This window comes from Ruditapes philippinarum, unplaced genomic scaffold (genome assembly GCF_026571515.1).
Source record: "Ruditapes philippinarum isolate M1 unplaced genomic scaffold, ASM2657151v2 ctg804_1_1_1_1, whole genome shotgun sequence".
Taxonomy (NCBI): Eukaryota; Metazoa; Mollusca; class Bivalvia; order Venerida; family Veneridae; genus Ruditapes; species Ruditapes philippinarum.
The window spans coordinates 30,478-42,931 of record NW_026858929.1 but is presented as its reverse complement, the minus strand read 5'-3'; the positions used below and the strand labels follow the sequence as shown (position 1 = coordinate 42,931).

The 12,454-nt window shown below is 33.1% G+C and overlaps 2 protein-coding genes across 8 annotated transcripts in view; one reads left to right on the top strand and one right to left on the bottom strand.

Annotated features, from left to right (window-relative positions):
* The window catches only part of LOC132754700 (acetyl-CoA carboxylase-like), a 78,119-nt gene that overhangs the window by 62,165 nt on the left and 3,500 nt on the right, over positions 1-12,454 (top strand). For 6 of the 7 annotated variants that reach the window (XM_060745366.1, XM_060745365.1, XM_060745367.1 and 3 more), the window contains 8 exons: positions 108-251; positions 6,959-7,176; positions 8,047-8,143; positions 8,615-8,750; positions 9,059-9,236; positions 9,685-9,952; positions 10,872-11,042; positions 11,946-12,079. In XM_060745366.1, coding sequence (XP_060601349.1) covers positions 108-251; positions 6,959-7,176; positions 8,047-8,143; positions 8,615-8,750; positions 9,059-9,236; positions 9,685-9,952; positions 10,872-11,042; positions 11,946-12,079 — 1,346 coding nt within the window. Of the gene's footprint in view, positions 1-11; positions 66-107; positions 252-6,958; positions 7,177-8,046; positions 8,144-8,614; positions 8,751-9,058; positions 9,237-9,684; positions 9,953-10,871; positions 11,043-11,945; positions 12,080-12,454 lie in introns of those variants that run through there. The other variant, XM_060745373.1, reaches the window with a different exon arrangement.
* LOC132754702 (toll-like receptor 7) lies at positions 264-4,152 on the bottom strand. Its single transcript, XM_060745374.1, has one exon. It carries the CDS (start codon positions 3,305-3,307, stop codon positions 497-499), a length of 2,811 nt encoding a protein of 936 aa, XP_060601357.1. The 5' UTR covers positions 3,308-4,152; the 3' UTR covers positions 264-496.

Here is a 12,454-nt window from a genome sequence, read left to right as displayed (position 1 = left end):
TGATATTTCAGGTGTTGGGACGTGAGGTGTATACAAGTAACAATGTATGATTATTTCAGGTGTTGGGACGTGAGGTGTATACAAGTAACAATGTATGATTATTTCAGGTGTTGGGACGTGAGGTGTATACAAGTAACAATCAGCTGGGAGGTATACAAATCATGCACAATAATGGTGTATCACACTGTACTGCCCCGGATGATTTTGGTGGCATCTGTAAAGTGCTAGAGACATTGGCCTATGTCCCTGCAGTAAGTTACATTTTAAAATATTACATTTCTCAATTGAACTGGAAGTTCACAAAGTGATTGGTATATAAAGTGTATTAGTTTTAAGAACCTTGGAAATACGGCCAATTAGTTCAGTAGGCAGTGGATTAGTTTTGTACACCTTTACTTCATGAGAAGAAGTTGGAAGTAACATGCTATAAGCTCACAAAAATGAGTGATTTGCAGTATAAAGTGTACATGTGTATACAATAATATTATTATATACTTTACAAAAGTGGATCATTTTCAACTTGATCTTCATCAACACTGACCCTATCATTGATAATACAAATAGACTGTAAAATACGTTCTTTAAATCTCAAGTCATTCACACTTATCGTTACATAGTTTTCTATGTATCTCAACAAGTCATTTGACAAATGTTCCAAATGAATCGGTCCTGATGTACAAACAATCAGAAAATTGTGATTCTCCAGTTGTGTCCTAGTTAAAGCTTGTGACAAAATATACATTTGAACTTCATCATCGAGAGTTTCGCTCGATAAAATGAAAATCAGATGACAGGATGTCTCTAGAATGGTGGGAAGCTCGTCACGAATGTCAGCCCCCGGCGTAAACTCCATGTCTAATAGTTTTACTGGTACATAGTGTTCTGACAGGAAAGGAATAATTTCATTTTGCACATAACAATGATGTTTGTCTGGATATGAAATAATTACTTTATCAGAATGTGTGTCACTGTTGTCTAATCTGTTACTATAGCAACGGTGATTCATTTCAATATGTGGTGGTACACATATGCCAGCTTTAGTCTTTGCCATCAGATATTCCACCTTTTGAGGTAGCAGTTTAGTTTTTCTGTCTATGAAGTTACGACTGTTAAGAAAATGCAACAAGTTAATGTCTGTGTTTGGTTCTTTTTTAATAGCTTTATCAGCTACGATAATCATTCTTGTCAGAGCTGTAGACATTATTTTATCATAGCCTATATTCCAAGATGCTTGAATGATGTCATGGTGCACATTATCTGTTGATATGAGAAGAAGAATTTTATTAGATTTTCGTATTAACTGCTCAATATTTTCAATATAGGTATATCCTACTATGGAATCTTTATACATGTCAGCAACTTTATAACCTCTGTGTGAAAGGTGGTTTTCTATTTTGACCTTGAGTTCAAGGTCACTTTGTGTGTATATTAAAACAGCATTGTAAACATGACATTCTTCTTTGTCTATCTTGTTGTCGAATGGATGAATATTGAAATGAATGAACAGTTGAACCTTAAGGTTAAATCTTTGGAAATAAACTAATAATAACACAGTTACAAAAACAAACAAAATTGATCCTGTTATAATAGATGGTAGAAAGACATGTTCTATAACACTGAAAGAGTTGTCCCCCTTGCAGATAAATTCTGAGTCAGGAACTGCAATAAGCTGTTTTAAGTTGCTGTTTATATCGAGACATTTAATATTTGCCCAGTCGAGAATACTGCCTTCATCCTGTAGTATCCAAGCCTTCATCCAGCTGTTTGTGCAGTCACACACATATAGATTTTCTGATAATGTCAATTTGGATAGAGTTAGTGATCTTACTTGAAATGGAAGAGATACAAGATGATTTGACCTAAGTTTCAAAATCTTCAGACCCTTAAATTTGTTCAAGATGGAAGGCCAGATGACTTGCAGTTTGTTGTTTTCTAAATTTAAAACAGTTATATTTTCTAGGTAGGGTAATAAACCGATTTCTGAGATATTTGAATTTGGAAACCACAATTCAAGTTGAGAGCTTGGCAGGTGTGTAGGCATCTGTTCTAAAACAGTGTCACGACAATCTATAATTATTGTTTCTTGACGATATCTTTTAAAACATGAGCATAAGTCCGGACAGAATGGATTATTTATAGGACAATATTTCTCATGGTTTTTGATTGTCCACATATATCGTCCTCGAAATTCCGAGGGCTTTTGACAAATCCAGCCATCCATGTTGTCGAGAAGTAGCGAATCAGTGTCATCAAAACCTTGAACTATTTGTTCAATCACGGAGGTGTCACAATTACATGTAAATGGATTACCACTAAAATTTATTGCAAAATTTTTTAAAAAATTCTTCAGTTTCATCAGTCGCGTAGTTGACATTTTATTTGTTGGAATGGTCTCGATCTTATTGTAGTTTAGATAAATTGCTGTACTGCTACCTAAAGGTAAATCCGGTGTGTCTATTGCAGCATCAACAAGTTTTTCTTTGATATCGAGCTCCTGTAAACGATCTAGAAGTCGTATTATACTCATCCCAGTAATGTTGCAATCCTTTAAATCCATTGCTTTAAGATTTGTAGCATAAATTGGCCAAACAGGGATTTCTGTTATTCCAGGGTTTAAATTTAATTCTAATATTTTTAATGAATTGGTCTGATCATGGAACATATCAGAAGGTATGTCCACTAATGAGTTATTTTGCAAAAGAATGTATTTAAGATGTTTCAGTGTAGAAAAAGGAGTTCCTACTATTTCTTTAATTTTGTTACCAGATAAATTGATGTATGTAACACTCTTGAGCCCAGAGAACATAGATTTTGATATTGATGTTATCTCATTTTGCTGAAGATACAGTACCTGTAACATATGTTGATTTACTAGCAGGCTGGCAGGAATCATTTCTAATCTATTTTTAGACAGATTTAAAGTTTGTTTTAAGGTTACGTTTTGCAGAAAGTTGGGCTGAATTACAGTTAGACCCATCTCTGTTAGTCCCAGGGTAAAAATGAAGCCTTCCAGGAATAAAGAGCCAATTTCTAGCCTACAGTTGATTAATATAAAAGAGTTTTCTGGAAAGAAGTTGTAGAAATATATGTCATCATACGAATCAAAACTTGCTTTTAGAATATCTTCCCAGTTTCTATTGCGAGATTGTGTAGCTTTATACATGTTATACCATGGAAAATAAATTGGTTGATCAATTTGTACAAAGTTTAAGACAAGATTAACAAGCCTAGGAAATTTTTCTCGCACACTGCTTGCGTTTATACTTTGATATCTATTATCACAACCTATAATTTTAAGTACAGCCATCTCGGGAAATGTCTCGGTGCATGCTCCCAGAATGATAAGTCTAGTGTAATAGTGTCATCACAAGTTACCTGTAGATTGATCTCCTGTAAGTCAGAGGCAAACTTACATTCTGTTCCAAGCTCTGTTATCATAGAACTTCTTATAAAATCTAACAAAATTATCCTTCCAATAGTAAGAAAAACATCGACCTCCTTTATGAATAAAGAACACTTGTGAAATTGCAGATATAGATCCAGTCCTTTGCTATAATTATCTGAGACATTGAAATCTTGGAAATGGAGGATGATCGGGAACACACAAGATAATTTTACTAAAATCAGTACCCTAGTGTTTTCTTTTAGTAACAGTTTGACCTTCAATGTGATGATATATTTGTTGTACATGTCGAGCATGTTTACCCAGCATTCCCTCTTGTCTGGTATTACTAGCTGAATTTCCCTCTGTAATGGGTTAGACACATTGATATGTTTATAATCATCCTGTAAATCAAACAGATTACATTTGTAATGGTGACTGTCTAATCCATGTGTCAAATACATTAATACTGACAATATAAACAATTGAATATAAACTTTAATTTCCATTTCAATATATTTTCTACTTCATTTTCAGTTGTTTTTTTTTCATTTAAGTCTTAAACACTTTTCAATTTATTTATTTAATTTCCAGTTAAAAGCTTTCTGGATTTTCTTTTCCTTCTATTCATAAAGTTCTGTTATAATCAGTACATATTTTTTTTATTCCTCAGTTTTTATTTTATTCACATACTTTTTCAATTTTAATATTCCATTCTTTTTACTTCTTAACTTTCTTTTTTACTTTCTACCTTTATTGATTTGACTCGTGTCTATCACTATAGATATTTAATAGTAACCATAATTTTCAAGTGTGTTCATATATAACTTGAATTTTATCTATTTCACAAAAAAAAAAAAATTTTTTTTTTTTATCCACAAAGTTTTATTTAATGTGTAGTTTTTTTCTCAGGTAATTACTGTAATCAAGTAAAACTATCACACTTGACGTTGTACTGTTGTACCCGTATGTTGATATTTTGTTAATGTATGAATGAAACAAGTTGTTATCAGTATTAGGTACCAGGATGAAGGTGAAACTGTAAGGTGTAAGTAGGGTATGATCACCTTGTGGGGCTTAAAATACACTACGATTATCTCAAATCTTCATTCTAAAAACTTGCTTCTTCATTTTATGAGGATACTAGTTATATAAAAGTTTTGATACCTCATCATGAGAATGTATGTACTAAAAAAAAATTACTTGGATGTCTTTTGAATTGGAATAAGTTATAAAAACTAATCATCAATTACCAAGGAAATCAGCTTATTACTCTGATGCTACATTATCCGTTCTGTTCTGTTCTGCTACAATATATTTTTATCCCCCGCCGAAAAATTTCGGCGGAGGATATAGAAATAGTCTCCGTCCGTCCGACCTTCCGTCCTTCCGTCCGTCCTTCCGTCCGACATTTTTGTCCGGAGCATATCTCTAAAAGTATTTGAGTTATCAACTTGAAACTTCATAGGTGGATAGACCTCATTGAGGAGGAGTGCAGTGCACAAGAATGATAACTCTACCTTGCATGATTTTTGAGTTATTGCCCTTTGTTATTTTTCAAAATTGATTTTTGTCCAGAGCATAACTCCAAAAGCCTATGAGATATTAACATGAAACTTCATAGGTGCATAGATCTCACTCAGGAGGTGTGCAGTGCACAAGAATGATAACTCTACCTTTCATAATTTTTGAGTTATTGCCCTTTGTTATTTTTCAAAATTGATTTTTGTCCAGAGCATAACTCCAAAAGCCTATGAGATATTAACATGAAACTTCATAGGTGCATAGATCTCACTCAGGAGGTGTGCAGTGCACAAGAATGATAACTCTACCTTTTATAATTTTTGAGTTATTGCCCTTTGTTCTTTTCATACTTAATTTTTTCAATTCAATTTTTTTCTCAAAAAGTATTTGAGGTATCAACTTGAAACTTCATAGGTGGATAGATTTTACTGAGGAGGGATGCAGCACACAAGAATGATAACCTACCCTGCATTATTTTTCAGTAATTGCCCTTTGTTATTTTCAGCCATCAGTATTCACATAGGTTTAAAATCTGTAATCACTATAGCCATCAGTTTTCATTACCAAAAGACCTCTTAAAATGGAATTATTCCGCTCTACTACATATACATTCTTCCAATGAGCAAACACATTCGGCGGGGGATGGCCATGTTGACATGGCTCTTGTTCAAATGTTTACTGTATTTTTATATGTTATGTATGGAAGATTTGTGTAAGCTTCATTGTTGTTTAATTAAAAATTAATAGGTATTATAAAAACTCTCTAAAGAAGCCGAGAGTGACTTGAGTTTATTAAATAATACCCTGACATAAGTTGATATTTATTAATTCATTAAGGTTTATAGTATTCTAAACTTTTGGTTACATAATTTTTTAAGTACTAAGACAATAATATGAGGCAAAAAAAAATCTAGCTGCTTTGTCAATAAATACACCAGTATAGAATGAGGCCAAAAATGGATCAAAACTGTTTTGTCAATAAATATTACAAGATCATTTTTGTTTTAATTTTAGTACCTTTTGAGATGATCAAAGAGATATAGATATACATTTACAAAAATGGAATTGAAAAACTACTTTTCAAAGGAAAGATATTATAAATAAATTTGGACATTTTTCTCAGGCTATGACTTTGTCTTAAGAGACTGTTAATTTATAAATAAGCAACCATTTTATGTGCTTCCCTTGCACAGTTGCTTAATAAAAATTTGACTGTATTTCTATCTTCTATTTCAAATCTACAAAGTTTAATTTTTCAATGCCTATCCCATTACATAACATTTAGATTAAAATTTGCCTGTTTGTTTGGCTTAGATTAAATTTCATGAGACAGGATGGGTTGTCATGAAGATAAGGGAAACAGCAAATCTGTTGACATATGATGTAATACCTAATGTCTGAATCATATGATAAAAATAGAACAATCTCATAAAAAAAAATTATCTTCCTTAAAAACTTCTAAAAAGAAATTGATGAAAGTTAGGAAATATATATATTCAAGTTTTGTTTGTAGAAAGTTTAGCCTTATTGTGTTATCAGGCTAAGATTATGACATAAAAAGAAATCTAACATACAATGAGACTGAAGCTGTGTTACTACCTTGGTATGCTAAAAAAAACTTAATTAGTTTTCATACTTCATTGTATGTTATTTAAGTCATGCAAGAGTTACTGTTCTTGACTTGCCCTCCCCTTTTAAGTTTGTAATGGACAGTGAATTATAATATTATTGGAAGTTATTGAACTAGCATACAGAAGGATAGTTAGGGGTGTTCATGGCCTAGTTGTTATGGTCATTCACTTCAGACCACTGCCCCTCACCTCTTTGGGTTTGAATCCAACCAAGGACTTTGGATTCTTTCACAAGAGCAGCCTATCAAACCAGCTTACAAAATATCAGTGGTCCTTTTATGGGGTTGGGTTTTACGTCATAATTTCCAGCATTACAACAAAGAGAAATTATAAAATAGTTATGATCATTTTTGTTCATCCAGCTTAAACAGGTATATAAAATTACTGAATGTATTAATAAATGATATTTATTTTTTTGTAGGTTCATGGGGGACCACTACCAGTGTTGCCTGTCAATGATCCGATTGGTAGAAGTATAGACTTTGTTCCTTCAAAGACACCATATGATCCCCGCTGGATGCTTGCAGGTCGACCAAACCCAGACAACAAATCAGAATGGCAGACCGGTTTCTTCGACAAGGATTCCTTTAATGAAATTTTACAACCATGGGCACAGACTGTAGTAGTTGGAAGGGCTAGGTTTGTGAATAATTCAGTGATTTCTTACCTTTGCTCAGCATTTTAGTTGCTAGAAACTCTATAATAATTATATGGTTTTTATACAGAATTTATTTTAGTTTGATTGTGTAGGAAGCTATAAGCTTTTACACTTTCGATCCGTTCCTGAACCAACTACCAACTGTAGTACTGAGCAATGAGTGTAAAGTTTCTTGCTCAAGAAAACAATGACTTGCCCTTGAGGGGGTTGATCCCATGCGGCTAGAGATCATTAGGCTACTAGTCTGATGGGTTAACCACTTGGCCATGCCGCCTCTAATATTCATTATTTGAAGGGTCCTCCATGACTAAGTGATTGAGGTTGCTGACTTCAAAACTTCTGCCATTCACTGCTAGCCATTGAATCTCAACAGAGATATGCAGGAGAGCTATCTTGCTACCTTTCAGAAGGTTGACGGGTCCTCCAGGGTTACTGTTAGTTTCTGAAATAATACATAAGGAGGTGTACTGGAGTTCTTGCTACTTCAGTACAGCTAAAATGTCATCATTTCACATTTATATTGTCAGTGTAATGTAAAATCTAACAACAAGAAACAATAATTGTAAGGTAATGAAGCTGGCAAGTAGATTAGGATATTTTTCTCTTCTAGAAATAGCTAGTAATGTTTAATGATAGCAAATATAGCTTCAGATATAAAAGATTGAAAATTTTCTTTGGAACATGGCAATATGCATTTTAAACTCATACTTTAATGAAATTGTCATAGACATTTCTGTGCTGTTAATTTTACAAGATAGCGCGTATTAAATGTAGGGCTGTAAAGATGTTTGCAAAAAATAATGTAGGTTTGTAGAAACTATTTACGGACTTTATATATGGTGTTATTTCAGGCTAGGTGGTGTACCTTTGGGAGTAGTATCCGTGGAAACAAGAACTGTAGAAGTTTCTATACCTGCAGATCCCGCTAATTTTGATTCTGAAGCCAAGGTAAGTCTAGTAATACATTTCTCATATTTATCAGAATCTCTGTTTAATATTGGTTGCTAAAGGGACACAACCAACAATACAATGTAAAGTTTGTTTTTACTTCCCTTCCCTGGTTATCTGCAATATTACTTTGAAACAAGGCACCAATACAAATTCAGAAAGAATAAAAAAAGGTAAATTCATTGAAAATTGTTTCTTGAAATTTGTAATGTCAGGTATCTGATACTTGGAATTGCACCTAAAAAACATTCAGTATGGAATAAAAAATGTGTCGGAATGGTTCTGATTGAGCATGTTATATTTAGTAGTCTACATTCATTTTGAAGTCCTGCTGCTTTTAATATGTTTATTTGATGCATCATCAACAAGGTATGCCAATTAGATATATATAAAATGATATTTAAATATCAATAAGAAAAGAAAAATATACAGGTACAATATATTTAACTGTAAGTATTTTATATCTTTAAGCTTATTCAACAAGCAGGTCAGGTATGGTTCCCTGACTCCGCCTTTAAGACAGCCCAGGCTATAATGGACTTCAATAAAGAAGAGCTTCCACTTATGATCTTTGCTAACTGGAGAGGTTTCTCTGGCGGAATGAAAGGTATATAAGCCATCGGTTATATAACAAGTTATAACAGAGTGAATAAAAATGAAAATCCGTGTTTAATTGCTATGAATTCTTGTAATCCAACTTAAGACTATATTTGCATAGGCTAAATTTTGATATTGGAAGCCCAAAAACACAAGATGGATGAGCAAGACAATTTCATTACATGATTTGAGTGGGATATGAGTTTAATTTGAAATGTTCAGGTATCATTCATTACATGACTGACATGTTAATCATATAATATACTGTATAGATATAAAAGTTTATGTGAATAAATTGGTCTTTTAATTTGATTGTAGACATGTATGACCAAGTATTGAAGTTTGGGGCGTATATTGTTGACGCCCTATGTGAATATAAACAACCAATCATGATCTATATACCACCATACGCTGAACTTAGGGGCGGAGCATGGGTTGTTGTTGATCCAACTATAAATCCAAGTCATATGGAAATGTTTGCAGACCAACTTAGCAGGTAATAGTGAGTTTTCTCAATTTGCTTTTGGTTACATTGATGTACAAAAAAAAATTATGGTTAATTTACATCATTTTCAGTTATATTCATTCTCTGGCTTATATAAGGAAAATTTAAATGCTTCATGTCCCCAAAGACATGTATATTTCTTTGGGCTAGCAATTTAATTACAACATGCTTGGATAAGCCTTCTGGTACATGTCAAATTTCATAAAACAGTTTGTTTGTAGGACAGTATTAATTACATACCAAGAACCTGAAATTTTTACATATATTGCCAACTCCAATAAAAAAACATAAATTCTAACTAAATTATTGTAAAATTGATTATAATGCATACCCTTCTATACCAGACTTTTGGTAAAAAACTATGTGGTAGCAGATAGTCAAATTTTGAAGATAAATACTGTCATATGTTATATATATTTGGTTTGCTAATGTTTTATAGGGGAGGTGTATTAGAGCCAGAGGGAACTGTAGAGATTAAATATCGTAAGAGAGATCAACAGAAAACCATGTGGCGTGTAGATCAAAAATGTCGTCAACTGGTGGAGAAAATGGCGAACCCTACGATCACGGCAGAAGAGAGTAAAAAACTTGCGGAGGAACTGAAAAAACGTGAAGATTTATTGCTGCCAATGTATCACCAGGTGGCAGTTCATTTTGCTGACCTTCACGATACGCCAGGTCGTATGGAAGCTGTAGAAGTGATCTCAGTAAGTCTGAATGATTTCTGATATGATTATGAATGATGAGAAAGTACATGTATTATATGATGTTTTATCACATACAATGCCGCTTTTGCGACAACATAAAAATGGTATTGCACGGCCATGCATTATATTTTGACTTGACAGCAATTGCACTATACAAACATAGCATAAAAACCTGCTAAAAGGTAGTGTAACACTATAGGAACATCAATGATAATTGATTTTTTTTTCACTTTAAACAGTCTATATTTTGGGTATGTAATAAATAGAATATTATATTCATGTAGGTTTTATTACTAAATTTTTTGAACTCGAATAAAGATATATTATGCTCACCAGAGCCTTGAAGAATAAAATTTCATTGAACTTGTTCAATAAATTCAGTATAATTGAATCTACACTCATTTGAGCCGCGTCACGACAAAACCAACATAATGGGTTTGCGACCAGCATGGATCCAGACCAGCCTGCGCATCCGCGCAGTCTGATCAGGATCCATGCTGTTCGCTTACAAACCCTATAACAAGTAGAGAAACTGATAGCGAACAGCATGGATCCTGATCAGACTGCGAGGATGCGCAGGCTGGTCTGGATCCATGCTGGTCGCAAACCCATTATGTTGGTTTTGTTGTGACATGGCTCAAATTTTAATATCCTCTGTTTATCAACTAAAGGCTAGACTGTAGTACTTTGAAAAAAATACAGCAATGGTTAACTCTTACTAAATTGATGGTAATTTGAAGGATATTGAAACATATCATAAAAATTGATGACATAAATAAATGTCTGTAAAAGCTATGTTTCTGTGTGATATATTTCTATCTATCACTGTTCAATTAACACATAACAGCTGTCTGAATTAATTATAATTGATACAATATAGGATATTTCTGTAATTTATTGCAAGTATTTGCTTTAATAGGGTGTTCTAGAATGGAAGAAAAGCAGGGAATTTTTCTACTGGAGAATTAGACGCAGATTACTAGAGGAAGATCTAAAGAAGAAAATACGACAATTAACAGAAAACAAAACTGACAGAGAGATTGGTTCAATGATGAGTAGATGGTTTGCTGAGGAGAAAGGAACTGTAAATGTAAGATGTTACTTTATGTTATACTTATTTATTGTAGTTTGATTGTGTTGGAAGCTATAAGCTTATTGAAACACTCTCAAATCTGATGTTACTTAAGTTTACACTTATTTAAGTTTTATTGTGTAAGAAGCTATTAGCTTACTGCAACACTCACACACTGAATCTGTTCCTGTAACCAACCAGTACAAAGTAACATGAGTGCAAAGTTTTTTGCTCACAGAAACAGCAACTTGTCCCTGATGGGGGTTTGAACCCAAGTGGCCAGTAATCCATAGATTACTAGTCTTACGTCAGCCATGTTGCCACTCAGATGTTACTTTGACTCCAGATTATATGTACAGTCACTGTGAGAAGTAACAAAGCTTTTTACTTACAATTACTTGTACATAATCAAGTTACCTGTTCAGTTAGCTCTTTACAGACATCATTAGGTTTGTGAACAGCAGGTTGATTCCTGGGTGCTGCACATGGTTTTCTTTTTAGCATGCTGATGGCAAGTGAATCTACCCATGCAACTAGTGCAACCCAAAATAAACCGTCAGATAATGGTCTACACTGTTGGCTATTCATTTAGTAGATTTTTTTGAAATTTTTCCTAAATGATCAATGGTTTTGTCCAAATTGATTGTGGACAAGTCCATTTAAGACATGGTAAAGGTGAAAAAAAATATTTAGTTGTAATAATTTATATAGAAATGACAACCATCATTGTCCAGGACAGAATAAAACTAATGCAAAGATATGGAGCACTTACTGGGGAACTGCTAGCTGATGTTTTTACTGAACACTGTCTATTGTTAAACTGAGGTTGAACCATAGTTACAAATCAAAAACTGACATAAAAATACAATTGTTGTCTCCCACGATAACAAAGAATTAGTAAAAATGTTATTTATTTTTCAGTCATACCAATGGGAAGAAGACAAGGTTGTGGTAGAATGGTTGTCGGAACAATTAGATGAAAACAATAGTAAAAGTCTTATTTCTGAAAATCTAAGATGTTTAAAGAGGGAACATGTTCTCAATCAAGTCAGAGGGTAGGTGTTCTTTTTCTGTGTTGTTGCTGTAAATATTGGTTTACCTCTGCCATCAGCATTAAATCAAGCCAGTTTGTTCAACCACACAGTCTGATGTTACTTAATACTGTTTGCTATTGAAATAAAGATCGTTAATAATGAGATTTTATAAATAATGGACTGTTTGAAATTCATAATAAAGTATAGCTACGTGTATGTATGTAAATAAACTGGCTGAAAAGTAAAGAACATATTGTACAAATAACTGTACTAATACTAGAGAAAAGTTACTAATGTTTGGTTTATAAAATATGCTTGTTATATGGTTTTATTTCTTTGTGTGCTCATGTGATTGAGAACCTTACTATGATATGCATTGGAGCAAGTATTAAATTG

Bases quoted from the DNA above. Each gene is read 5' to 3' on its own strand.
- LOC132754702 (XM_060745374.1), bottom strand. From the start codon at position 3,307: ATGGCTGTACTTAAAATTATAGGTTGTGATAATAGATATCAAAGTATA.